This window comes from Dendropsophus ebraccatus, chromosome 1 (assembly GCF_027789765.1).
Source record: "Dendropsophus ebraccatus isolate aDenEbr1 chromosome 1, aDenEbr1.pat, whole genome shotgun sequence".
NCBI lineage: Eukaryota > Metazoa > Chordata > Amphibia > Anura > Hylidae > Dendropsophus > Dendropsophus ebraccatus.
The window spans coordinates 32,812,201-32,839,569 of NC_091454.1; the positions used below are offsets into that span (position 1 = coordinate 32,812,201).

Consider the following 27,369-nt stretch of genomic DNA (forward strand, 5'->3'; position numbering starts at 1 on the left):
GACTAACAGTAAAGGAGTTGTTGTTACACTGCCTCCCTCCTTGTCTCCCTGTTGTCTGGTCCACCTGCACCACACCACCATCAAGGGCCATATTACCAGGCAGCAGTATTTTGGGGTTGGCCCGGGGGAACTACAAGTCCACACCACCGACCACCTTACACACGGGTGCAGCCCCCCTACAGAAACCGCTGCAGCAGCCACAGAAGAGAGAGAGATACCCGGGAAGCGCCAGAGAGTCCCCCTGTACCTGCAGAAGCCCTCGTGCCCACCTGTGACCGTGACAAAGTTCCAGCCATCCTGCAGGTATAGCACACTCTCCCTCTGCAGCCCTCAGTGCATCCCCTCACAGAGGAGCTCAGCGCCACACTCAGGAGAGACTACCATCACCATCATCCTCTCCTCACTCCCCTCACTCTCTTCCCACGCAACCCCGGCTCGCTGCACTGATTCCAGACTAATGGATCAGGTAAACCTTTGTTTTATCAGGTTAGTATTGTTTAGCTGGAGTTTTATTAGTTAGGGTCCTTGCACTTTGAGAAAAAGAGGCGGAATTTAAAAGCAGAGTCTATGCGTCAGATTCCGCTCGAAATTCAGCCCGTCCTATTTCTTCAATGGGATTTCTTGTGCACCTCTGCTCTCCACTCAAAGAATGAACACATTCATTCTTTGAGTGCTGAGCAGACATACAAGAGAAATTCCATTGAAGCCATTGGACAGGCAGAATGACAAGCAGAATCCCCCTGCGGACGCCATTTGTAAATTTAGCTTCTTTTACTCAGTGTGCCCTTAGGCTCAGGGCCCTAAGGCTGGATCCACACTGCATTCACACTGCAGTCTGTTTAACTTATCCATTTTACGGAGAGAATACAGATGCAAAACAGATGCAATTGTGTGCATCCGTGTGAATCAGTTTTTTAAATTGAGTTCCATAATAAAAGAAACGGATCAAAACAGATCCAAGCAGTTTTCAACTGTTAGTATTTTGCCCACTTTGAAAAATCACACCTCAAGAGCTTCATGTTATTCATACACATACAGTTCAAATATATAAAACCAGCTCACAAACAGGTTATTTGCTTAAATTTTTCTCTGGTATGAAATGTCAGTTAGAGGAGCCCCACGTGTATTATATAGGAAGTGTATATTGGATACAGTGCACCAAGATTTCATTGAATACCATCTATCGTACATACAGTACACGTTAATTTGCAAACCATTTCTTGAATGATTTAGCACATTTTTAGGCCATTGCAGATTATTGGTTTGTAGGCAACCCCATTTACATAGTATGGATAATTTTCTACAAAAAAAAGTTTACAATGGAAATAAGTGGTAGTCACTTATTTCAGACAGAAACCTTGAAAGATAACTGGGGATAACTGTTATAAAAAATCGAATTTGCTTCTCTGACTAGCCAACAGCATTGGCATAGCACATGCATGGTAGGTGTTAGCCCCAAATATCAAATAAAGCAAAAAGTAGCAGGGAGTATCACAGGAAAAAAAGGGTTACATCACAAAAGCCTAAAATGAGAATGGATTAAATGGATTACACTCAGGAGGCAGCACTGTGTACATAGTTAAAACAGTAGTATGTACATAAAGAACGGTTTCCTAGAACTGAAAGCCTAGACTCAATTTTTAGGCAGTGTGGACTATCTAGAGGAGAGAGACAGACTCAGCTTGCATGCACAAACTCAAGACTTCTTCCACTTCCTAACACTAAGACCTGCCCCACGTTTTTGATGCTCCATTTAGCTCTTTCTATTACTAAAGTTTGAATACCCCTAACAACAAATGGTGGACAGCAGCTTGCAGAAAAGTGAGGCATCTAGTGGTAACAACTTTAGTGCTTTATCCTGGGGTACGGAATCACTTTGGTGAAGACATTTGCAGATATGTTAGTAATCACCCTGCTATCAAAAGAAGGGAACTTGTTTGTAAGAACCATGGCCACTGAAATACCTTAAACGATGGATGAGACAAACTTATGCAACAGTAGACTCCAAGGTTTTTGTAGTCTGGAAAACCAAATGATCAGAGACTCAAGATTTAAAACAATTTTTGGGGTATCTAAACGTAAATTATCAGGAGATAAAATAACAACAAAATGGAAACTTTTTGAACATTAGTTAATACTAAGATCATTTCTCTAGTTCTAACGATAAAGTGAATCTTACCTGTGTGACTTGTTCAGTGGAAACATTTTCGCCAACAATAGAAGACTCCTCAGTATCTATGAGATTGTCTGTAGGGACGTTCTGCGCCGGTTTCAGATAAGCAATTTCATTCTGCTTTGAGTCCAGAGTCACACACACATCATATGAGAATGGGTAAGGTAAACTTGTATCACTGATCTCAGAAGGACATCCCAGGGTGAACTGAGGATACACATTTCTACTGTACGGTCCTAAGGATGGTGGGATACTTGACTTCCGACACTTAAAGATAACTGTAATTAATACTGTTATAATGAAGAATGAGGAAATCAGGGCAATTGCTATTACCAGGTAGAAGGTGGCATTAGAGGAAATATTGGACTTATTGGGATAATGCTTTATCTCTGGTACAACCTGCTGAAAGTTTTCTGCTACAACCATAGTTATTGTGACTGTAGATGAGAGAGATGGGAGTCCATTATCCTTCACCAGGACCACAATCTTTTGCCTCAAGGAATCAATGTCTGGAAGATCTCGTCCAATCCTGATTTCACCATTATATTGTCCGATTGTTAATAGAGATGAATCAGGGACCTGTAGTAAGTGATAGGAGAGCCAGGCGTTGTGTCCAGAGTCAGCGTCCACTGCTATCACTTTGGTGACTAGATAACCTTTCTCAGCAGAGTGAGGAATAAACTCAAATAATGCTGATCCCTCAGTGTCTGCTGATGGGTAGAGGATCTTAGGAGCATTATCATTCTTATCAATGATACATATCCTCACTGTGACATTACTGCTTAGAGGAGGAGATCCACTGTCTTTAGCCATCACCTGGAACTGAAATTCCCGCAACTGTTCATAGTCAAATGATCTCTGGGCATAGAGAACCCCGGTCACTGAGTTTATGGAGACATAGGATGTGACTGGGATGTCATCTATATTACTGTTAATAATAGAATATGTCACCCTAGCATTCTCACTATCATCCAGGTCAGATGCACGGATACTCTGTATAGATGTTCCTGCTGGGGTGTGCTCTGGGATACAGGAAATATACAAGGGTTTATCAAAGACTGGTGCATTGTCATTCACATCCAAGACAATGATATGAACCGTTTTCTTAGTGGCCATTGGAGGAGAGCCTTCATCTTCTGCTATAATTGTGATGTTATATTCTAAGCTTCTTTCTCTATCCAGTGGAGCAGCAGTAACAAGCTTGTAATAATTATTGGATGATGGAAGTAACTTTAGGGCCTTTGTATCGGTTATTTGACAGTCCACTTCTCCATATTTCCCAGAATCCAAATCCTTCACATTTATCAATGCTACAAGGGTCCCAGGTGGAGCATCTTCTGGAACTGGTCTAGACAGTGAAGCAATAGTTATCTCAGGAGCATTGTCATTCAGATCCACAATCTGTATTAAAACAGAACTTTGTGCCACTAGGCCTCCACCATCAGCAGCTTCCACCGTCATCTCATATATCTGGGTCATTTCATAGTCCAGTTCCCCTTTTGTCTGGATGACCCCAGTTTGAGAATCCATAGTGAACACTTGCTGAGCATTTTCAGGAATGTGACTAAAAGAATACAAGATTTCTGCATTGGATCCTTCATCTTTATCGCTGGCATTTAGATGAACAACAACAGACCCGGTTGGTAAGTTTTCCTCTAAACTCACTTTATATTGATTCTGACTGAACACTGGATAATTGTCATTGGCGTCCTGAACCACAATCCTGACTGCTGCAGTTCCGGATCTTACAGGTTTTCCTCCATCAAAAGCCGTCAGCGTCAGTTCATAGTTTTGCTGCTTTTCGCGATCCATTGACTGCAATAAGATGAGTTCAGGATATTCTTTTGCTGATTTTTCTACCAGTGAAAAATATGGATTGGGACTAAGACTATAACCGTGTAAGGAATTAGATCCTAAATCTGGATCTCGTGCATTTCCCAGAACAAATTGTGCTCCAGGCAATACAGATTCACTTATTCTCACAGTAAAACTCTCCTTAGAAAAACTTGGCGCATTATCATTTATATCTTGGATTTCAATTTTTATAGGAAAAACGTTTACTGGGTTTTCGGCTAAGATTTCAAGATACAGAAAGCAGTTCTGCTCTGACCCACAGATCTCCTCCCTGTCTATTCTATCACTGACATAGAAATTACCATTTTCTGCACTGATATTGAAATAATTTCTATTATGCTGAGAAAAAATCCGTAATTTTCTCATTTTCAGGTTGCTGGTGTTCAATCCTAAATCTTCTGCAACATTCCCAATGATAGAATTTAGCTTCAGCTCCTCTAGAATGGAGTACTGGAATTGATGAGAAGAAGCCATAGAAAGAAAATAAAAGTAGAAAAATAGTACTTGCCATGCCATGTCCTGTGTGTAGTAAAATGCTGAATCCTCGCAGCCGTTTCCCCAATATCCAAATAAAGATAGTAACAAAATGGAAGGATCCAAAACAAAATAACAAAAAATTAGGAGGACATGCAGAAATACAACCCTGCTTGGTGATCAGATCTGCAATGTCTCTATATTAAACAAGCATCACTAGCTCCACATGCTGTTTAAATAGCTTTTCTGAAAAGTTATGCAACAGCACCACCATGAGGATTCATTTGAGTAGTACAAATAAACTTGTTTAAGAAGGAACATTACTATGTACAAACAATTTAGAAATATATTAATTTCATTTGTTGATAATCTTTGAAATAATCAACTCGAAAATGTTTAAAACAAATAAAAAAGAAAAATTACTATTTGTTTACTTCACGTTATTTATATGTTGTTGCTGTGGTGTAGTAGAGCTAACACAGAAATATCTTATTTGATCTTTTGTCTTTGTTATTGTCGATTGTTATTTAAATCTTGAAATTGATTTTAAATGAAATGTTACAATGTCAATACAAATGTAGGAATGAAATTGTCACACTCACAATTTTATATTTGGTTACAAATATATCAAAAAGTTATTGATATCTCTGGTGCTGTAACATAAAAAGAAACATGCCAAACTATAAAAATTATTACATTGATAATTCTCCCCCCCCCCCCTTTCCGGCTCCGCTTTTGTTATATTTGTGTGACCCGCCATGTTTATAAAATCACTCGGAAAAAATATGTAAATGAGTTCCATTTAGTGCACTGGGGCGTTCCTAGCCCCCTCCCCCAGTGCACTGTTCTGCCGCCCACTAGTAGACCCATTGTAGTTGGAAAACCAAATGATCAGAGCTCATAAAATCCGTTCCAAACTACAACTGATAGGAGGTGCACTTATAATAAACTGTGTAAACTCTATATTTAAGAACATTACAAACATAAGCAATAAAAGCATTTCTAAAGATCTAAGAGTGTGAAAATTGACCTTACCTGTACAACCTGTTCAGTGGAAACATTGTCACCGACGAGAGCAGAGTCATCAGTGTCTATGAGATTGTCTGTAGGGACGTTCTGCATCGGTTTAAGATAAGCAATTTCATTCTGCTTTGAGTCCAGAGTCACACACACATCATATGAGAATGGGAAAGGTAAACTTGTATCACTGATCTCAGAAGGACATCCCAGGGTGAACTGAGGATACACATTTCTACTGTACGGTCCAAAGGATGGTGGGATACTTGACTTCCGACACTTGAAGATAACTGTAATCAATACTGTTATAATGAAGAATAAGGAAATCAGAGCTATGGCAATGACCAGGTAGAAGGTGGCATTAGAGGGGGTATCCGATTTACTGGGGTGACGCTTTATCTCTGGTACAACCTGCTGAAAGTTTTCTGCTACAACCATAGTTATTGTGACTGTAGATGAAAGAGATGGGACTCCATTATCCTTCACCAGGACCACAATCTTTTGCCTCAAGGAATCAGTGTCTGGAAGATCTCGCCCAATCCTGATCTCTCCAGTATATTGACCAATGTTGAATAATGTTGGATCAGGAACCTGTAGTAAGTGATAGGAGAGCCAGGCGTTGTGTCCAGAGTCAGCGTCCACTGCTATCACTTTGGTGACTAGATAACCCTTCTCAGCAGAGTGAGGAATAAACTCAAATAATGCTGATCCCTCAGTGTCTGCTGATGGGTAGAGGATCTTAGGAGCATTATCATTCTTATCAATGATACATATCCTCACTGTGACATTACTGCTTAGAGGAGGAGATCCACTGTCTTTAGCCATCACCTGGAACTGAAATTCCCGCAGCTGTTCATAGTCAAATGATCTCTGAGCATAGAGAACCCCGGTCACTGAGTTTATGGAGACATAGGAGGTGACTGGAATATTATCTATATTACTATTTATAATGGAGTAAATTATCTGAGCATTCTCATTGTCATCCGGGTCTGATGCATGGACGGTGTGCAATGAAGTCCCAGTCAGAGCATGCTCTGGTATATAGGCAATATAGATCAGTTTATCAAAAAGTGGAGAATTGTCATTTATATCAAAAATAGTTATAGAAATAGTTTTCGTAGTAACCATTTGAGGAACACCCCCATCCTCCGCAATAACTGTGATGTTATAGGCAGACGTTCTCTCTCTATCCAAGGGAGTTGCAGTCACAAGTTTGTAGTAATTGTTTGATGATGGAATCAATGTAAATGTAATGGTTTCTGATATTAGGCAGGTAACATCACCATTGTTCCCAGAGTCTGAGTCCTTGACATGAATCAGTGCAACAAGTGTCCCGGGTGCGGAATCCTCTGGGATAGGGGTTGTCAGGGAAGCAAGCATTATTTCAGGTGCATTATCATTGATATCCACTATCTGGATTATTACTGTACATTTGGCTGCAAGGCCTCCACCATCTGCTGCTTCCACCGTCATTTCATAACTTCTTGTTGTTTCATAATCCAGTTTCTCTTTTGTTTTAATGGTCCCAGTTTCAGAATCCATGCTAAATACAATACCAGCTTTGTCAGACATATGACTGAATGAATATGTGATCTCTGCATTGGATCCTTCATCTTTATCAGTTGCATTAAGTTGAAGAACAAGGGAACCAACTGGTGAATTTTCATTCATATTGATTCTATAGGTGTCCTGGCTAAATACAGGATAATTGTCATTTGCATCCTGGACTTCAATCCTAATAGACGCAGTCCCAGTTCTCAGTGGTTTTCCTCCATCAGATGCAGTCAGAGTCAATGTATATATTTGTTGCTTTTCACGATCTAGACTTTGCTCCAGGATCAGCTCTGGATGTTTTCTTTCCTTCGCTGTCGGTCTTTTCTCTCAAAGAGAAACTTGGATTTGGGCTCAAACTATAACCCTGTAAAGAATTAGTCCCAATATCTGGATCAAGTGCATTTCCCAGAATAAACCGTGCACCCGGGGAAGCAGACTCACTTATTCCTAACTCAAACATATTCTTAAAAAATGTTGGTGAATTGTCATTGATATCCTGGATTTCCACCTTGACAGGATAAACGTTCACAGGATTCTCAGCCAGAATCTCAAGGTCCATAAAGCAGCTCTGCTCTGATCCACACAGCTCTTCCCTATCTATCCTATCACTCACATACAAGTTACCATTTTCTAAACTCACATTGAAATAATTCCTTGTGTTATGAGAAACAATCCTCAATTTCCTTATTTCCAATTCATTAGTATTTAATCCTAAATCCTTCACCAAATTCCCAACCACAGCATTTATCTTCATCTCTTCTAGAATCGAATAGTGAAGTGGGTTAGAAGCAGCCACAGAATATAAGGTAAAATACAGAAATATTACTTGCCATGCCATGTTGTCCACAGATGAAAGAAAACGTGATTTTCTTTAAAATCCACTGAAATCAGTATAATCCGGTATCATAGAGGGATAATAATCCAAATATAGGAGAGAAGGTGTATAAATTCCCCCTATCCTTCCTCAGATCTTCTATCTATAAATATATTGTAAAAATCACCAGCTCTACACACAGAATATTTAGTTTATCTACCAACTTATCCAACAGTGACATCATGTGGCCAAATGTAAGAACTGCAGTATTTCTACAATATCAAATACTGTGTAAATATATACAGCACATTGTTTATGAATAGGAAAACTATTACATATACAATTCAAAATAATATTTTTTGTAATTCTAGAAAATTTCCTGTATGATAAATATTAGGTAATTTACTTGAGGTTTAGCAAGAAATAATATCAGAAATTAGGACTCTAATAAATTGATATAATATATTAGTAATTAATACTAATAGATTGTTAATTTAAAAAATGCAAAAGAAACAAGGTTTTTAACATCTGGTATGATAAAGGGGTACAGAGAAGAAGACTCTGATGACATGTAGTAATATGCTTTATGCCACACATCTTGTGCATTTCTTTAGTAAAGATAAGTTAGTACATGTGTTTATAAGTTACTATGGCAGCTGGAGACCTCAGTGTCTCTCATCTTAAGGCTATGTTCACACAACGTAAGTTAGGTATTTATCACCGGCCCTAATTAATACTTAACTTACATTGTGCTGAAGCTAGAGGGAATCTCGGCCGGAGTGTATACATATAGTATACACTCTGGCCGGGATCGCTAGCGGCCACACAAAAAACTGACATGTTAGTTTTCTGCGGCCGCTATTCATTGAATAGCGGCCGCAGAGAACCTGTCAGTTCACACAATGGAGCGTGCGGCTCCAGCCACACACTCCATTGTGTGCAGCAGGGAATTCGGATGCGAGCGCTCACAGGTGCGCCTGCATCCGAATTCAGCAGGAATGAAGATCATCTGGCCAGTACTGCAATACTGGCCGGGATGATCTTTAGTAACACCGGCCATTCTGTGATCCGGCCGGGTCATAGAACGGCCGGTGTTTCACTGAGTGTGAACATGTCCTAACTTTGTTATTACAGCCTCAGGCAGACTGTAATAGTAGTAATCTAACTGTTTACTACAATGCAATCAATCAATTGCATTGATCAGGGTACTGGAAAAAACTACAGAATTCTGTAAACAAAAAAGTTATAACAGTCAGAATAAGGTGGTTTTTAGCATTTTTATAATAAAAAAAAATATTAAAAGCCAAATAAGATTTATACAAAAACAAAGCAGATTATAGACCAACTGTCTTATGTTTATAATAAACAGACAATGCGTATAACTTGTTTATGATTCTTGCATTATATCTATAAAACATAGGACTAACTATATTAATGTGAATTCTATAAGGTTACAGAATCCATAACTTTAAATTATATATTGGAGCATGGTTAACCCTAAACATGGCTAACACTTTTATATATTGATATGTTCAAAGGTGTAGCTGCAAGGGTGAAACAAATGAAAAGCTTAGATGAAATACTCAAAATGTAACCTAACAGACAAAGCAAGTGAAAAATCACTTAAAAAATGTATCTTTTATTGTGCTTCATAACAAAGATGATATTCAAAGACTGTGTAGTATGTCTATTATTAAATATTATTATTAAGATCTAATTACAATTGTAATTTGTAAATAAGCAAGTTTACCTTTTATAATATTAAGTTGCTTAAAAAAACTATAGAAAAATACACCAAAAGAAAATACATGTGAGAGTTCCTATCTGTAGCCCATCAAAGCCTAATAGATTTAAATCTCTGTCATTACCGCACCACTCACCCTTCCCCCTTCAGATTGACAGCTGATTGCCTATACACAGCATGCATAGATAACTGCCAATCAGCAGCTTGTGGGCAGAGTTTGCTGCTGCTCATGAATATACAGGACTACTGAGCTCACCGGTATTGAATTAGAAGAGGTCAGTTTCGGGCAGTAGCCCGGGGCCCTGAGCTCCTGGGGGGCCCGTGGCCACCCAAAAAGACTTATATTTTCAGTAGTGTATTGTCTCCTGGCTACAGTTGTGCCATGATTTGCAAAAAATCACTGCTTTTTTACCACACTTTTGCACAAATCAGAGCATTATGAGATTATCTATCCCGTACTATCTAGTACTGCCATAGTTACAGTGGGGTGGGGGGCCCAGGCCTGGTGAACAGCCCGGGGCCTATAGTAAAGTTAATCCGCCTCTAGAGCTCACACACATAATAGAGAGGACTACTTATTGTCCATGTTACTCAAGAGGATATCTCCAAATCAGCTGCACAGAACAAGGTAAGTGATACATCATTCTGTTCAGCTTCTCTGCCACTAGTTTATGCTACCCTTAAATAAGGCAGACAACCCAAATAAAATTAAATAAGGCGGCATAAACCTACTGAGTCTCTTTAATAACCCAGAATAGGAAGGGATTTATTCAGAACACAAAGAACACAAATTATGTCCTCTGTCCATCAACACAGGTTTCTACGTCATTAAAAGCAACGGTCATCTCCCCACACATACAAAATCATGATTTACTTAAATTTAAAAATACTAAATAAGAAACAAGTTAAATTTGAAATTATACATAAAAATTCTTTAAAGGTATTAGTACATTAAAAAGAGAAAGTTCATTATTTATATTTAATATCTGCTTCCTACCTGGACACAGATGTTTGTAGGCAAGTTTGCATTTATAGAAACCGATCCAGGAGCTACATCCCCGGTGTCTATGAGATTGTCTGTAGGGACGTTCTGCACCGGTTTCAGATAAGCAATTTCATTCTGCTTTGAGTCCAGAGTCACACACACATCATATGAGAATGGGAAAGGTAAACTTGTATCACTGATCTCAGAAGGACATCCCAGGGTGAACTGAGGATACACATTTCTACTAAATGCGTCAAAGGGGGCTGGACTATATGTTTTTTTGCACTTAATAATAAGCGTAATCAGCACTGTCACTATAAATAATAGAGAGATCAGAGCTATAGCTATAACAAGGTAGAATGTGGTATTAGAAGCAGTTGCTGAGTTATTGGGTTGGCGTCTGATCTCCGGCACAACTTGCTGAAAGTTTTCTGCCACAACCAAGTTCAGAGTAACTGTAGATGAGAGAGATGGGAGTCCATTATCCTTCACCAGGACCACAATCTTTTGCCTCAAAGTTTCTATATCTGGAAGATCTCGTCCAATCCTGATCTCTCCAGTATATTGTCCGATTGTTAATAGAGATGGATCAGGAACCTGTAGTAAGTGATAGGAGAGCCAGGCGTTGTGTCCAGAGTCAGCGTCCACTGCTATCACTTTGGTGACTAGATAACCCTTCTCAGCAGAGTGAGGAATAAACTCAAATAATGCTGATCCCTCAGTGTCTGCTGATGGGTAGAGGATCTTAGGAGCATTATCATTCTTATCACTGATACATATCCTCACTGTGACATTACTGCTTAGAGGAGGAGATCCACTGTCTTTAGCCATCACCTGGAACTGAAATTCCCGCAACTGTTCATAGTCAAATGATCTCTGGGCATAAAGAACCCCAGTCATTGAGTTTATCGAGACATAGGAGGTGACTGGGATGTCATCTATATTACTGTTAATAATAGAATATGTCACCCTAGCATTCTCACTATCATCCAGGTCAGATGCATGGATACTCTGTATAGATGTTCCTGCTGGGGTGTGCTCCGGGATATAGGAAATATACAAGGGCTTATCAAAGACTGGTGCATTGTCATTCACATCCGAGACAGTGATATGAACCATTTTCTTAGTGACCATTGGAGGAGAGCCTTCATCTTCTGCTATAATTGTGATGTTATATTCTGCTGTTCTTTCTCTATCCAGTGGAGCAGCAGTAACAAGCTTGTAATAATTATTGGATGATGGAAGTAACTTTAGGGCCTTTGTATCTGTTATTTGACAGTTCACTTCTCCATATTTCCCAGAATCCAAATCTTTCACGTTTATCAATGCTACAAGGGTCCCAGGTGCAGAATCCTCAGGAATCGGTGTAGACAGTGAAGCAATAGTTATCTCAGGAGCATTGTCATTCAGATCCACAATCTGTATGAGGAGAGAACATTGTGTGACCAGGCCTCCACCATCAGCAGCTTCCACCGTCATCTCATACGTCTGTGCTGTTTCAAAATCTAGTTTTCCGATTGTGCTAATGGCTCCAGTTTGAGAGTCCATAGTGAACACCTGCTGGGCGTTTTCTGAAATATGGCTGAAGGAATATAAGATCTCTGCATTGGATCCTTCATCTTTATCACTGGCATTCAAGTGTAAAACTAGATAACCAACTGGTAAGTTTTCTTCTAGACTGACTTCATACATTTTTTGACTGAACACTGGGAAATTATCATTGACATCCTGCACAATAATCTTCACAATGGCGGTCCCGCTCTTCATGGGTTTGCCGCCATCGTATGCAGTTAAAATGAATTCATATTTTTGTTGCTTTTCACGATCTAGAGTTTGTAATAATTTAAGTTCCGGATATTCTTTTCCAGACTCTGATTTTTTTACCAATGAGAAATGAGGGTTTTGGCTTAAACTATAACTCTGTAAAGAATTGGAGCCTAAATCTGGATCTCTTGCATGTCCAAGAGCAAACTGTGCTCCAGGCAGAGCAGATTCACTAATCCCAATATTAAAAATGTCTCTATAAAAACTTGGCGCATTATCATTTATGTCTTGGATTTCAATTTTTATGGAATAAACATTTACAGGATTTTCTGCTAAAATTTCAATATCCAGAAAGCAGTTCTGCTCTGAGCCACAGATCTCCTCCCTGTCTATCCTATCACTCACATATAAATTACCATTTTCAGTGCTGATATTGAAATAATTTCTGTTTTGATGGGAAACAATCCGTAATTTCCTCATTTTAAGGTCGCTGCTGTTTAATCCTAAATCTTCTGCAACATTCCCAATGATAGAATTTAGCTTCAGCTCCTCTATAATGGAGTACTGAAATTGATTGGAAGCAGCCATAGAAAAGAAACCAAAGTAGAAAAGTAGTACTTGCCATGCCATGTCCTGTGGTTAGTAAAAGGCTAAATCCTTGCAGCTGTTCTCTTAGTATCCAAAATAACTGAAGGTTCTTATCCAAAACAGGATATAAGTAACAGGAATACAGTTTTGCTTCTTGTTCAGATCTGCAGTGTATTCATGTGATATAAGGATCACCAGCTCCACATGCTGTTCACATAGCTTCTGTGTTTTGTTAGGCAACATCACCACCATGTGGATGAAATCAGACATTGCACTTTATCTTGCAGCTCACTAGGATAAGCTTGAGTTTATATTAAATGTTAAAAGTTAACCCATGTAAAGTAAATAAATATATATCACTTAGCATTAAATTAAATTAAATGAAGGTTCTTTTTTTTCTTCCAAACTTAATTTTTATTGTGTTTTAAAATAATATCACAGGTGAACAACCGCAATACAGGGGCTGTACGCAGACAGCCATACGTAAAAATTCTAACAAGTCACCGTGCAGTGAATAAGCGGTTTCAATGAACACAATTCTACTAAAGACAAAAGACAAAAGTAACCTCCCCCCTCCCCACATCCAACTCCTCCCCCCCCCCCTACATAACTCCCCCTCCCCCCCCCCCAGACTCGCAGACATAGAGGACTGGCAGGAGTCTATCTTTTTAGGTATTATCTGCCTACCCGGGTGTCGGGAATGCATAATGCCCCCAGGGTACCAGCCACATCTTTCCTCATGTACCATGTCGTGTCTTTGAACGGTCAGACAATCTCATGAATTTCTGATTTTTCCCTAGCCGGCTCAGCATCTAGTTGGTCCATAAGTAGGTATCTCTTAACCTGTTGGAGGACATGCTCCACTGTGGGCATATCCGATACCAACCAACGGGACAAGAGACAACGTTTTGCCACTAATATAAAGATGTGTAATAGCTGTGTAATTTGCAAATTATCCGGGGGGATATGTAGCATCAGCAAATGTGGGTCCAGGGGTACAGTGAGGAGAAGCTTAGATCCTATAAAGGAGAGCAAGTGTCGCCAGAAAGTTGCTACCCTTGGACAAGAATAGAGGCCATGGTAAAGATCAGTACCATATTCCGAACAATTCGGACAGGCATCTGTTCTGTCTGGATGTAGCTCAGTTCTAGGGAAGCTAAATCCGTATGTGGCATGATGCATTATGCGGAATTGGGTCTCTCTCCACTGCTCATTAACAATAACTCTCCTGACTGTCCCCCACCCCTTCAAAATCAGTTCTGTCAGGCCTAAAAGGGGAAGTTTGTCTTCCCAGTATCTGAACAAAGTATGGGACGAGCCTTTCGTGATGGCCGTTTTCAAGGTGATAGGAAAGAGTATGGACAGAATTAGTTGTCATAACATAAATTGCCAATGGGTTAGCCATGAATTCCTTAGTCAGGTTGCGTAATCTGGAGGAAAGAAAGGAAAGCAGCTGATGATATGCTAAGAAATGCCCCTGGCTCAATCCATATTTGGATTGCACTTCTGGGAAGGTCAAGTATCTGTGACCCAATATCTGCATTACATCGGCCGCCGTCCAAACCCCTCTCTCCCTCCATTGGGAGAACAAAGCATTTTGGCGGCCTTGCGGAAATTCAGGAAGGTGCCAAAGATCCATATGTTGGCTTACCAAGCTATGGAGTCCCAATAATTTTCTACTGTGGTGCCAGGCCTTAATGGTATCCCTGAAGACTAGGCTGGATCTAATGTGTGGCGGGAGTGCCCCGAACCTCGTATGAAGTAGGCCATTTAGCGACCAGGGGTGTGCTAAGCGGGATTCCAGTAGAAAATTAGAGTGGTTGCTAGAGCCTCTGAGCCAGTCCACTCCGTGCCTCAATAGACATGCTAAATTATAGCTCCGTGTGTCTGGTAGAGCAAGACCTCCTTTCTCCTTGGGCAGTACCAATTTCAGTATTGCAATCCTGGGGCGTTTAGAGGCCCAAATAAATTAATAGAAGGCTGAGGTTAATGCTGACACGTCTCTGTGGCTAAGAAGGATCGGAATGGTCTGGAATGGATACAGCAGTCTAGCAAATCCTATCATTTTTAGCAAGGCCACTCTGGCCATAAGAGATAGTGGCAAAGTGGCCCACTTAAGCAACTCTGTTTGGATCTTGTGTATCAGGGGAGGATAATTTAGCTTGTATAGTGAGTCGGGGAATAGTCCGATTTTTATGCCTAAATACGTGATGGTTTCGGAAGTGCATCGGACTGGGAGGCTTTGTCTAATGGGGAAAGAAGTCAGCTTAAGTAAGGTACTTTTATCTTTATTTACTCTAAAGCCAGCCACAGTGCCAAAGTCTTCTAGATGTCGAAAGACCGCACCCAGGTCTCTACTAGGGTCGCTAAGGAAAATAAGTAAGTCGTCTGCAAACAATATGGCCCGCAGCTCTTCCCCCCCCCCACACTTTGATCCCGTCAAAATCCCTGGCTAAACTCAGTCTACGGGAGAGCGGCTCAATGGCCAAGTTAAAAAGTAAGGGGGATAACGGGCAGCCCTGTCGCGTCCCCTTGAACAGGGGAAAAGAAGGGGAAAGGAAACCAGGAGTATGAATCCTGGCCACCGGAGAGTGGTATAGATGTCGAACATAAGAAAGAAAAGTTCCTGAGAAGCCCATTGTCCCCATCACCTTGAACAACCATCCCCAGCTCACATTGTCAAAAGCTTTTTCAGCGTCAATGGAACGTAGAGCTGGGGATGGATGTTTCTCAGGGTATGCCTTGACCTCGTCCAACAGAAGGTTCATTTTTATAATAGAAAATAATATTTTTCCCTTTTTAAAAAAGACGCATGTATATCAGAATTATCAAGTAGCTACCTGACCATCGTAGAATATATGTAAGTATATATAAGTTTGGAAAACAGAAAAGCCTGGACAACAGAAATGGCTGCACATCGCACCCATGGTTGATACGAAAGCTTGTTCAGCTACATTAAAACCCAACATCAGAAGTTAGTATATAATTTGATCAAACCATATTGCTTATGTACCATGTGCAGGTCTTCTGATACACATTCTACACTAAAGTCCCTACACTAAATGAGAAAAAGTTTGTCTTTTCATAAGTTTGATGAAAGTTAAGTTACATTCTTTTAGTCTTTATCATATTCTGCATGTTTAATTAATTACATAAAAATATTATTGTATTTGTAAAAGTTATCCTTTGTTAAATAAGGTTTTAATAAAGTGATAAAAATAGTGTATAGGTTAGCTATGTTACACGTTATATAGGCTAAGATGCACTTTTTACTTTTAACAAATTTTTTACAAATAATAATAATAATAATAATAATAATAATAATTATTATTATTATTATTATTATTATTATTATTATTATTACTAGTATTATTAAAGTTATTTTTACCAATGTTGCAAATATTTTATTGTGCCTTTAAATATTATTCACTTTCAGATTCATTTATATGTATTGTCCCTTAATATATATTTATTGTCTCTTAATTTATATGCATTGCATTGCTACCTTTTTGCAGATAGTTACTTTTCTTAGCAAAATCTTTAGGCTATGTGCACACTGCGTATCAGACCGGCCGTTCCATGACCCTGGCCGGGTCACGGAACGGCCGGTCTGTGCCCGGATCATCGCGGCTGCAGCGTGCGCCCGCATCGGAGCTTCCCATAGCCCACAGTAAAACGAGCAGCCGGAGCCGCTCGCTTCACTGTGTGAACTGACAGGTCTTTCTGCGCCCGGAATTCACTGAATTCCGGCCGCAGAAAACTGACATGTCAGTTTTTTCCGCCGCCGCATGGGCTCCCAGCCGGAGCATATACAATGTGTGTACACTCCGGCCGGGATCCCATTGAAAATAAGGCTATGTTCCACCCCTCAAAACTACGGCCGTAGTTTTACGTAGTGGGAACATAGCCTTATGCTGCGTTCACACTACGTATATTTCAGTCAGTATATGTATATTTCAGCCAGTATATTTCAGTCAGTATTGCAACCAAAACCAGAAGTAAATTAAAAACACAGAAAGGATCTGTTCACACAATGATGAAATTGAGTGGATGGCCGCCATTTAATGGCAAATATTTGCTGTTATTTTAGAACAACGGCTGTTATATTGAAATAATGGCCGTTATTTACTGTTATATGGCGGCCATCCACTCAATTTCAACATTGTGTGAACAGATCCTTTCTGTGTTTTTAATCCACTCCTGGTTTTGGTTGCAATACTGACTGAACTATACTGACTGAAATATACGTAGTGTGAACGAAGCCTATATTATAGTGTATAATATACATATAGAAAATTCTCTTAAATATATACAACTCAAAAGACTTCTACAGCAAATACCTGCAAATTTTAATCAGTCCATAAAACCTTAAAAAGCTTGTTGGTCATGTAGATGTTAGAGCAATGCATTGTTATTCCATTAATTTAGTTTTAATAGTTTTGTACTTTGCTTTTCAAAGTGATTCTGTATAAATATTCCATATTCCTGGCGCGATTCCCACATGACCTTTATAACATATTAGGAGATGGCATGTACCAGGGCGATGACTGTAATGGAAAAGTTCTTGGACAGGTCTCCTCACTTTACTGACTCCTCCTTATTGTCTATTTCCACCACCCATCCGTCCCTTTACAAAAACTCCATGCTGCAATACAATCATTGTAACAGGGGCTGCTCTCTGCTGGTTTGTATCACCCACATCACACTATACATTCCTGTACAGCACATGGATGTGGGCGCTGACCATGAGTGTAGCAGGAGCCACATTAAATGCCTTAGAGCATGACACACTGGTGTGTTCCCAACACAGATTGCCTTCTGATGATGGCCGCACAAAAGCTCTTGACTGAGCAGAAAAAAAAATGTTTCCAGCCTCAGCCTGCATGAAAACCAATGAACTGGGCCATCATGGAGTTCACACCGGATACAGTTAGCGATAACAGATCACTTTTTTTTTCCAGAAATAACAGTTCCCTAAATTGCAAGTACATTGTTTCCTATTGATAGCAGATGGAATAACACATACATAAAACTAGACATCAAAAAAATTCTGAGAAGAACCAAATTCCACTTAAAGCCATTTCTTATGCGCTGCTCATCATACCACCAAATACATCTTTTCAATCGCAAATAGTATATCTAATTTACTTTACCAAGACGCTAAAATAAAAAGAGACCACACACTAGACTGCTTAAACAAAGAGCACCCATACATTACTCATACAGGCCATAGATAGGACTCCATTTACAAAAACTCCCGTCCTTGTCAGGAACCGGACAGCAGGACAAGACAAACAGTGAGCCCTAAGCTCAGCCCCGCCCACTGTCCTCTACCTATTTGCCACAATCCACCCTAAAATGGCGGCGAGCAACTGGGCGGCAGTCCCTGCGCTGGCTAGGTGGGACACAAGGACAAGACAGACAGACAAAACACAATAAAGAATGGTCAACAGTCCGGGTCACAACAAACGGGCAGCAAAAGTACAAAATCACAATCCGAAGGCAAAGTCAATATACAGGCAGTATGGTCAGGGGCAGGCAGCAAACAAGAATGGTCAGAAAGGCAAAGCAGGGTCAGAATCAACAGAGCAAGAATAGAAACACAGAACCAGGCAGAGACAAGCTCAATATCCGGCAATGAGAGCACAGACTGGGTAGTTATATAGGAGGCCAGGATTCTGGTCCAGAATGTAATTGGACCATCCCCCTGATCTCCAAGCACAGACACCTGAGAACAAGACAGATCCACTGGCAGGATGACCTGTCAGTCATAGCAGAACCCAAACACAGATTAACCATGACATGGCCAGACAGAATTCAGCAGTTGAAGTCGGGTGTGTCTCCCAACAAAGGTGAGCATATAAACCAGTGTTCACACACTGCAAACAAAACACAGAAACAGGATAAGAAAATCAGCACCTTCTCGGCCGCACAGCATGAGCAGAGGGACGCATGACGCTCCGCAAAGATACCATCCTGACAGTCCTTTATACAGACACTAGACTTGACCACACAGCATATCCTCTTATTTATGAACACCCCAAACAAGCCACATTCCATTCTATAACCTATAACCAGGCCTCACCTATCTATATCCAAGCCTTTAATACTAGATGGGGAACCATCGGCCCTCCAGCTGTTGCAAAACTACAATTTCCATCATGCCTGGACAGCCATAGCTTTGACCTAAACATTTTATGACTAAATGCCTCATGCACTACGTCCAACATATTTCTCTTATAGACCTAGGCAATATACTAAAAGGGTTTTCCAATTTAAACTTACTTGTCCCCTGCCCACAAATATGACATTACGGGGTTTCCGACCTCCATGCACCCTGAGGATGTCTAGATCTGCCCGGCTCCTTTTTTAAGAATGTAGCCATGGGTTGGTGTGTGACCCACAGCTCTATTCATTCTCTATGGAACCGCCAGAAAGAGCCAGAAAGAACTGTCTTCCATAGAGAATGAATGGAGCTACGGGTCAAGCAGCAGCTCCTGTGGATAGGGGACAAGTAAGTTTAAACTGGTAAATCTCTTTAAAGGGTAAAGATCATTTAAGAAAAACTAAACCTATGACAAATCCAAGGGACATCAGAAGTTTTAACTGGAGATGGATTGGGTTTTGACCTTACAACTAACAAAGGGGCCCTTGGCTGGGCATTTTTGCTGCTTCATTTTAGTTTTCATAAGGTATCAGCATTTATATTACCTCCAGCCAGTTAAAGATTTCTATATATTGCATCCCTTATTAAGAACATAATAAAAACCCTATTCTTACCTAACCCCATTCCTACGGGGTCCTCCTATGGCCGCTGCACTGTACCACTTCAGTGATTGGCTGAGTGAGCTGTCACTGCCAGGATGAATCCGTCTTGGAAGTAGTTCAGGGGGCGACCCCAAGACATTGCAAAAGGACCACAAGGAAGTGTGGTTAGTAAAGAATATGATCTCTATTAGGTTCGGGAAAGGGAAGCAATATATATATAGATATATATATATAGAGATATACTGTATATATATAATGTGTACTCCTTTAAATACAGCTTTAAGTATCCCTTTAAGGGCATTAGACCGACTTACTTGTATAATTTGTGCTGGAATCACATTTTCACCAACAGCAGAGTCATCAGTATCTATGAGATTGTCTGTAGGGACGTTCTTCACCGGTTTCAGATAAGCAATTTCATTCTGCTTTGAGTCCAGAGTCACACACACATCATATGAGAATGGGAAAGGTAAACTTGTATCACTGATCTCAGAAGGACATCCCAGGGTGAACTGAGGATACACATTTCTGCTGTATGGTCCTAAGGATGGAGGGATACTTGACTTCCGACACTTAAAGATAACTGTAATCAATACTGTTATAATAAAGAATAAGGAAATCAGAGCTATGGCAATGACCAGGTAGAAGGTGGCATTAGAGGGAGTATCCAATTTACTGGGGTGACGCTTTATCTCTGGTACAACCTGCTGAAAGTTTTCTGCTACAACCATAGTTATTGTGACTGTAGATGAGAGAGATGGGACTCCATTATCCTTCACCAGGACCACAATCTTTTGCCTCAAGGAATCGGTGTCTGGAAGATCTCGCCCAATCCTGATCTCTCCAGTATATTGACCAATGGTGAATAATGTTGGATCAGGAACCTGTAGTAAGTGATAGGAGAGCCAGGCGTTGTGTCCAGAGTCAGCGTCCACTGCTATCACTTTGGTGACTAGATAACCTTTCTCAGCAGAGTGAGGAATAAACTCAAATAATGCTGATCCCTCAGTGTCTGCTGATGGGTAGAGGATCTTAGGAGCATTATCATTCTTATCAATGATACATATCCTCACTGTGACATTACTGCTTAGAGGAGGAGATCCACTGTCTTTAGTCATCATCTGGAACTGAAATTCCTGCAACTGTTCATAGTCAAATGACCTCTGAGCATAGAGAACCCCAGTCATTGAGTTTATCGAGACATAGGAGGTGACTGGGATGTCATCTATATTACTGTTAATAATAGAATATGTCACCCTAGCATTCTCACTATCATCCAGGTCAGATGCATGGATACTCTGTATAGATGTTCCTGCTGGGGTGTGCTCCGGGATATAGGAAATATACAAGGGTTTATCAAACATGGGTGCATTGTCATTTATGTCAGAAATGATTATAGAAACAGTCTTCTTTGTTACCATTTGTGGAATCCCTTCATCCTCAGCGGTAATTGTGACGTCATAGGTTGAATTCACTTCTCTGTCTAGGTTTCTTGCAGTTACAACTTTATAATAACTATTAGAGGATGGTATTAAGGTAAATGTTACTATATCTGATATTAGGCAGGTAACATCACCATTGTTCCCAGAGTCTAAGTCCTTGATATGAATCAGTACAACAAGTGTCCCGGGTGCGGAATCCTCTGGAATGGGCGTCAGTAGGGATAAAATAACTATTTCAGGTGCATTATCATTGACGTCCACTATGTCTATTATTACAGTACATTTAGCAACAAGGCCTCCGCCATCTGTAGCTTCCACTGTCATCTCATAACTTCTTATTAGCTCATAATCCAGATCTCCTATTGTTGTAATAACTCCAGATTCAGGATCCATAGAAAAAACACGATACGCTTTTTCAGGAATGTGGCTGAAAGAATATGTTACTTGTCCATAGGATCCTTCATCTTTATCGGTAGCGCTTAGATGAAGAACAATGGAACCTACTGGTGAATTTTCATTTAAACTTGTTCTATAAATGTCTTGGTTAAAGACTGGAAAATTGTCATTGACATCTTGAATTGAAATCTGAATAGACGCAGTCCCAGTTCTCAGTGGTTTCCCTCCATCAGATGCAGTCAGAGTCAATGTATATTTTTGTTGCTTTTCGCGATCTAGACTTTGCTCTAAAATTAGCTCTGGATGTTTTGTTCCTTTACTGTCAGTTTTTTCACCTAAGGAGAACAGTGAGTTTGGGCTAAGAGAATAACTCTGTATAGAATTAGTCCCTATATCTGAGTCCCTTGCAATTCCCAGAACAAAGCGCTCTCCAGGAGAAGCAGACTCACTTATTCCTATTTCAAAAACATCCTTGGAAAATGTTGGTGAATTGTCATTGATATCCTGGATTTCCACCTTGACGGGATAAACGTTCACAGGATTCTCAGCCAGAATCTCAAGGTCCATAAAGCAGCTCTGCTCTGATCCACACAGCTCTTCCCTATCTATCCTATCACTCACATACAAGTTACCATTCTCTAAACTCACATTGAAATAATTCCTTGTGTTATGAGAAACAATCCTCAATTTCCTTATTTCCAATTCATTAGTATTTAATCCTAAATGCTTCACCAAATTCCCAACCACACCATTTATCTTCATCTCTTCTAGAATCGAATAGCGAAGTGGGTTAGAAGCAGCCACAGAATATAAGGTAAAATACAGAAATATTACTTGCCATGCCATGTTGTCCATAGAACCAATGTTTTTTCCTTAAAATCCAAGCAAATATATGCAATGTATAATCCTGTATCATAAAAGGAAAAGAATCCAAAAAGATGAGCAGAAATGCCCCCTATCCTTCACTAGGATCTTCTGTGTATGACTATTGTAAGTATCATCAGCTCTCCACACAGAATATTCAGCTTCTCTACCAACTTATCCAACAGTGACATCATGTGGCCAAATGTGGGAACTGCAACACAAATTCTTATAATACTAAATATATTGTATACACATTTGAAAGGTTTTGTTTTTGAAAACAATACTATTATTTATACAGTTTTTTATTTATTTAGATGTTTGCTACAATATAATATTTGTGTTATATGTTTAAAAATAAATGTAACCATCACTTTTGGTTTTATAACTAGCAATGCAGATAAACAGAACAATAGTGAAAGTCATTTACAGATGATACTTGCTTTTGAGATCATTAATGTTACTGTTAAGCAAACCATGAGGATGAATTTTACTGCATCAGCAAAACGTTATCATTTATATTTAAAGGAGAAGTCCAAGGTCACCCTTTTTTTCAGCCAGTTAGTGTCCAAGGCGGGACCCCACTATGGCCGCTGACTGGCTGAGCAGGCCTGACAAATCACAACCTGGGTCCCTGGTTAGACCAGGAAGCAACCAGGGCACCTACCCAGGACTTCTCCTTTAAGGTAAGATATAACTATATGACGACAGTTCAGTCACAGCAAACCGGCACTGCAATTTAATCTCTTCCACTAGTGATGGACAGGTAAGCTCCGGAGGTAAGTACTCACAGAAGATAAACACTGGGGTGCGGAACCTTCACCTTCTCTACACCCCCCCCTTCCTGCTGCTTTGTTTGAATAAACTATGAAGACACCAACCTGGTGAGTGCTGGAGTTTTATTTTTTGTGATTTAGGATATAACTATATGTTTACATCTACAAAGATAATAAGATGTAAAGTTCATTTATATATTGCATATTGTAGAATTACACTTCTCAGTATGTACTTTTAAACAATACTGGTACCTATTTAAAGTAGCAGTCAGCACCCCGATCCAGCTAATAGCCGCTGGTGTCCTGTAGCTCTTCCAGCTGCAACATCACATCCCCAGCTAAGACACTGACCACTCAGAATAACTGACCCAATCAGTAACTGCGGTGCACTGACTGGCTGAGCGGGCAATCTGTAAACCGTGATGTTGTAGCTGGAAGAGTCGGGTATGTGATGTATCCGGTTTCCAGCCGAAAATGGCATCCAGTCGCCATCAGCAGCACCTGGAAGTGGTGCTACAGAGGCACGAGGACAGGTGAGTTTACTTTGTTTATTATTTTCCTGTGCCCCACTGCCTGCCTTTTTTAAAATTATTGGGACTTCTCCTTTAAGAATGATATCAAACATCAAATGTTTTCATCTCTTTATACATGTCGAGTATTTATGAGCTGTTCCTGACTCGGCCTTTAATGATTACAATCAAAATCTTGATGTGAACGTAAATCAAAGATGAGATCAGGAAATCATCACTATCAATAAGATACCAATGGTTAGTAATACTACAAGTTAGCTCTGCTTTATTTTTTTTTAGAAAGGAGTTTTTCTAAATCTTCCTAATTTGATAATTCAATTTTTGAATTTATTTCTTAAACATGTATTACATGTGTACATCGGCTTTACACAGGTTATATTGCTGACTGGTTGCTATGTGCAACAAAAACAAATCTGTGTATATAATATATACCAGTGATGGGGAACCTTGGCTCACCAGCTGTTGCAAAACTACAATTACCATCATCCTAACAACCAACAAAGAAAACCCTAATTGATAAAGAAAATATAACCACAAGTATATGACTAAAACTGTTATTGCTTTATTAGTTCATAAATCCCAAACACATCCCATAAAAAACAACATATACACTAAGGACACTTAAAAACAGGGTGCAGTGGACCCTACCATAATACAAACAAGATCACATATCATTACTGACAAAGGGGGACACAGTACATACACAAATAAATAGGATTCAATGATAATAAAGTGCAATGTGCATCAAAGTTGTAAATCAAGGGGGGGGCGGAGCTTGCCGTGGCCATGAGCAGACGCGCCTAGAGAGAGCTCCCGCTACATCGCCTCTTTTCTAGTATTTATCCTGCAGAAATCCTGTAGTCACCACCAGTAGTGGATTATAATAGGGGCGTTTTGGGCGGCAGCCCGGGGTGTACTGTCTCCTGGCTACACTTCTGCCATGATTTGCAAAAAATCACTGTGTTTTTATGGCAATTTTGCACAAATCAGGACATCATGACATTATCTATCCTGTACTATGAACGCCAGGCTAGTGCTGCCATAGTTACAGTGGGGTGGGGGGGCCCAGGCTTGGTGAACAGCCCGGGGCCTATGGTAAAGTTAATCCGCCCCTGGTCACCACCCCAAAACTCCCCACTGGTGCTGCGGAATACTAGGGGCGCAAGATGAATCGGACCCGGCAATCTCAGCTAAAGGATTTTGCGAAGCTGACTCCACAACAGAGCGCGCAACAGGCTCTTGCTCAGCAAGATGGCGACTCTACAGACCCAGAGGAGTCTGAGCCCACGCTTGCTCAGGTATCGGCTCAGCTCCTAGACGCTATACATGCTTCCACGACCTCCCTTACTGGCAAGCTAGAGGAGGTGAAGACAGACGTGGGTCTGCTGAGACAAGACATGCAGAAGCTGCAGGAGAGAGTCCGTGAGACCGAACACCGTGTGTCTTAGCTAGAGGACAACATGGCGCCGATCCCGGCCCGACTCACCTCCCTGGATAAGTCTGCTGCCGCATGGATCCAGCGGGCTGACGACCTTGAAAACTGCCTGCGGCGGAACAACGTCCACATCTTGGGCCTCCCTGAAGGAGACAACCCATGCTCGTTTGCTGAACAGTGGCTTAAAGAGATGCTGCCGGATCTGTCTGCCTCCGCGACTTTTGCAGTGGAGCAGGCGCATCGTGTGCCGGCCAAGGCGCCCCCGCCGGGCACCCCTCCACAGCCTTTCCTGGTTCGGCTCCTGAGCAGCAGAGACAGAGATGAGATACTTCGAGCAGCCCGTCGCCGGGGAAAACTGACCTATCACAACTCGGCCATTTTGATGTTTCCGGACTTCTCTGCAGCTCTACAGAAGACGAGAGCCACCTTCACTGTGGTTAAAGCTAAGTTGCGGGATCTCCAACTCCCATATTCTATGTCTTACCCTGCCCGGCTGCGCGTGGTGTCGGATGGCCGCACGCTATTTTTCACCTCGCCTCTTGAAGCTAAGGACTGGATCTGCACTCAGGAGCGCCCATCTGGCCGTTAGCTGCTGCTGGCCATGGTTTCTTCAGATAAGTACACTTTGCTAGGCCTGACGAAGCATCGATATTACCTATTTTACTATACATACTATACTGATGTGAGGGGCGAAGCGAAGGGATCTCCTGTTGATCGCATTCTGGAATGTACTGTTACAGCCGGGAAATCAGCTTTACAGTGCGATCCTGACTTTTATGACCTGCTGTTCAGAGTTATATGTGGGACACTATTCAGATATAAGCTGATGGATATACGCTACTCCTTCTATGTGTCCTCGCTGTACCCCCCTCCTCCCCCCCCTCCTCCCCCTCTTCTCCCCTCCTTCTCCCCCCCTTCTCCCCCCTCCCTTCTTCCCCCCCTCCCCCCTAGTTCTAGTATCGTTCTATTTGGCTGCAATGTGTGAAAATGTCATTAGATGGCGCTCTGCCATGATTTGCAAAAAATCACTGTGTTTTTATGGCAATTTTGCACAAATCAGGACATCATGACATTATCTATCCTGTACTATGAACGCCAGGCTAGTGCTGCCATAGTTACAGTGGGGTGGGGGGGCCCAGGCTTGGTGAACAGCCCGGGGCCTATGGTAAAGTTAATCCGCCCCTGGTCACCACCCCAAAACTCCCCACTGGTGCTGCGGAATACTAGGGGCGCAAGATGAATCGGACCCGGCAATCTCAGCTAAAGGATTTTGCGAAGCTGACTCCACAACAGAGCGCGCAACAGGCTCTTGCTCAGCAAGATGGCGACTCTACAGACCCGGAGGAGTCTGAGCCCACGCTTGCTCAGGTATCGGCTCAGCTCCTAGACGCTATACATGCTTTCACGACCTCCCTTACTGGCAAGCTAGAGGAGGTGAAGACAGACGTGGGTCTGCTGAGACAAGACATGCAGAAGCTGCAGGAGAGAGTCCGTGAGACCGAACACCGTGTGTCTTAGCTAGAGGACAACATGGCGCCGATCCCGGCCCGACTCACCTCCCTGGATAAGTCTGCTGCCGCATGGATCCAGCGGGCTGACGACCTTGAAAACTGCCTGCGGCGGAACAACGTCCACATCTTGGGCCTCCCTGAAGGAGACAACCCATGCTCGTTTGCTGAACAGTGGCTTAAAGAGATGCTGCCGGATCTGTCTGCCTCCGCGACTTTTGCAGTGGAGCAGGCGCATCGTGTGCCGGCCAAGGCGCCCCCGCCGGGCACCCCTCCACAGCCTTTCCTGGTTCGGCTCCTGAGCAGCAGAGACAGAGATGAGATACTTCGAGCAGCCCGTCGCCGGGGAAAACTGACCTATCACAACTCGGCCATTTTGATGTTTCCGGACTTCTCTGCAGCTCTACAGAAGACGAGAGCCACCTTCACTGTGGTTAAAGCTAAGTTGCGGGATCTCCAACTCCCATATTCTATGTCTTACCCTGCCCGGCTGCGCGTGGTGTCGGATGGCCGCACGCTATTTTTCACCTCGCCTCTTGAAGCTAAGGACTGGATCCGCACTCAGGAGCGCCCATCTGGCCGTTAGCTGCTGCTGGCCATGGTTTCTTCAGATAAGTACACTTTGCTAGGCCTGACGAAGCATCGATACTACCTATTTTACTATGCATACTATACTGATGTGAGGG

The 27,369-nt window shown here is 41.4% G+C and overlaps 2 protein-coding genes across 2 annotated transcripts; both read right to left on the minus strand.

The window, feature by feature from the left end:
• Positions 1 to 10,609: 10,609 nt before the first annotated feature.
• Positions 10,610 to 13,009, minus strand: LOC138781530 (protocadherin gamma-B5-like). The gene has a single exon (XM_069956783.1). It carries the CDS (start codon positions 13,007 to 13,009, stop codon positions 10,610 to 10,612), a length of 2,400 nt encoding a protein of 799 aa, XP_069812884.1.
• A 2,072-nt stretch (positions 13,010 to 15,081) lies between these two features.
• On the minus strand, positions 15,082 to 22,419 carry LOC138781693 (protocadherin gamma-B5-like). Its single transcript, XM_069956784.1, has 4 exons — positions 20,050 to 22,419; positions 15,619 to 15,762; positions 15,397 to 15,498; positions 15,082 to 15,213 (listed from the first exon to the last, which is right to left on the minus strand). The coding sequence occupies exons 1-4, from the start codon at positions 22,417 to 22,419 to the stop codon at positions 15,082 to 15,084; spliced, it is 2,748 nt and encodes a 915-aa protein (XP_069812885.1).
• Between the last annotated feature and the right edge of the window lie 4,950 nt (positions 22,420 to 27,369).

Coding starts and splice junctions, on each gene's coding strand:
- LOC138781530 (XM_069956783.1), bottom strand. CDS start 13,009: ATGGCATGGCAAGTACTACTTTTCTACTTTGGTTTCTTTTCTATGGCT.
- LOC138781693 (XM_069956784.1), bottom strand. CDS start 22,419: ATGGCATGGCAAGTAATATTTCTGTATTTTACCTTATATTCTGTGGCT. Junction 15,499..15,618: donor GCTGGGGATGGTTGTTCAAG/GTGATGGGGACA, acceptor CCCCTGTTCAAG/GGGACGCGACAGGGCTGCCC. Junction 15,214..15,396: donor GGGATTTTGACGGGATCAAA/GTGTGGGGGGGG, acceptor TTTCCCCATTAG/ACAAAGCCTCCCAGTCCGAT.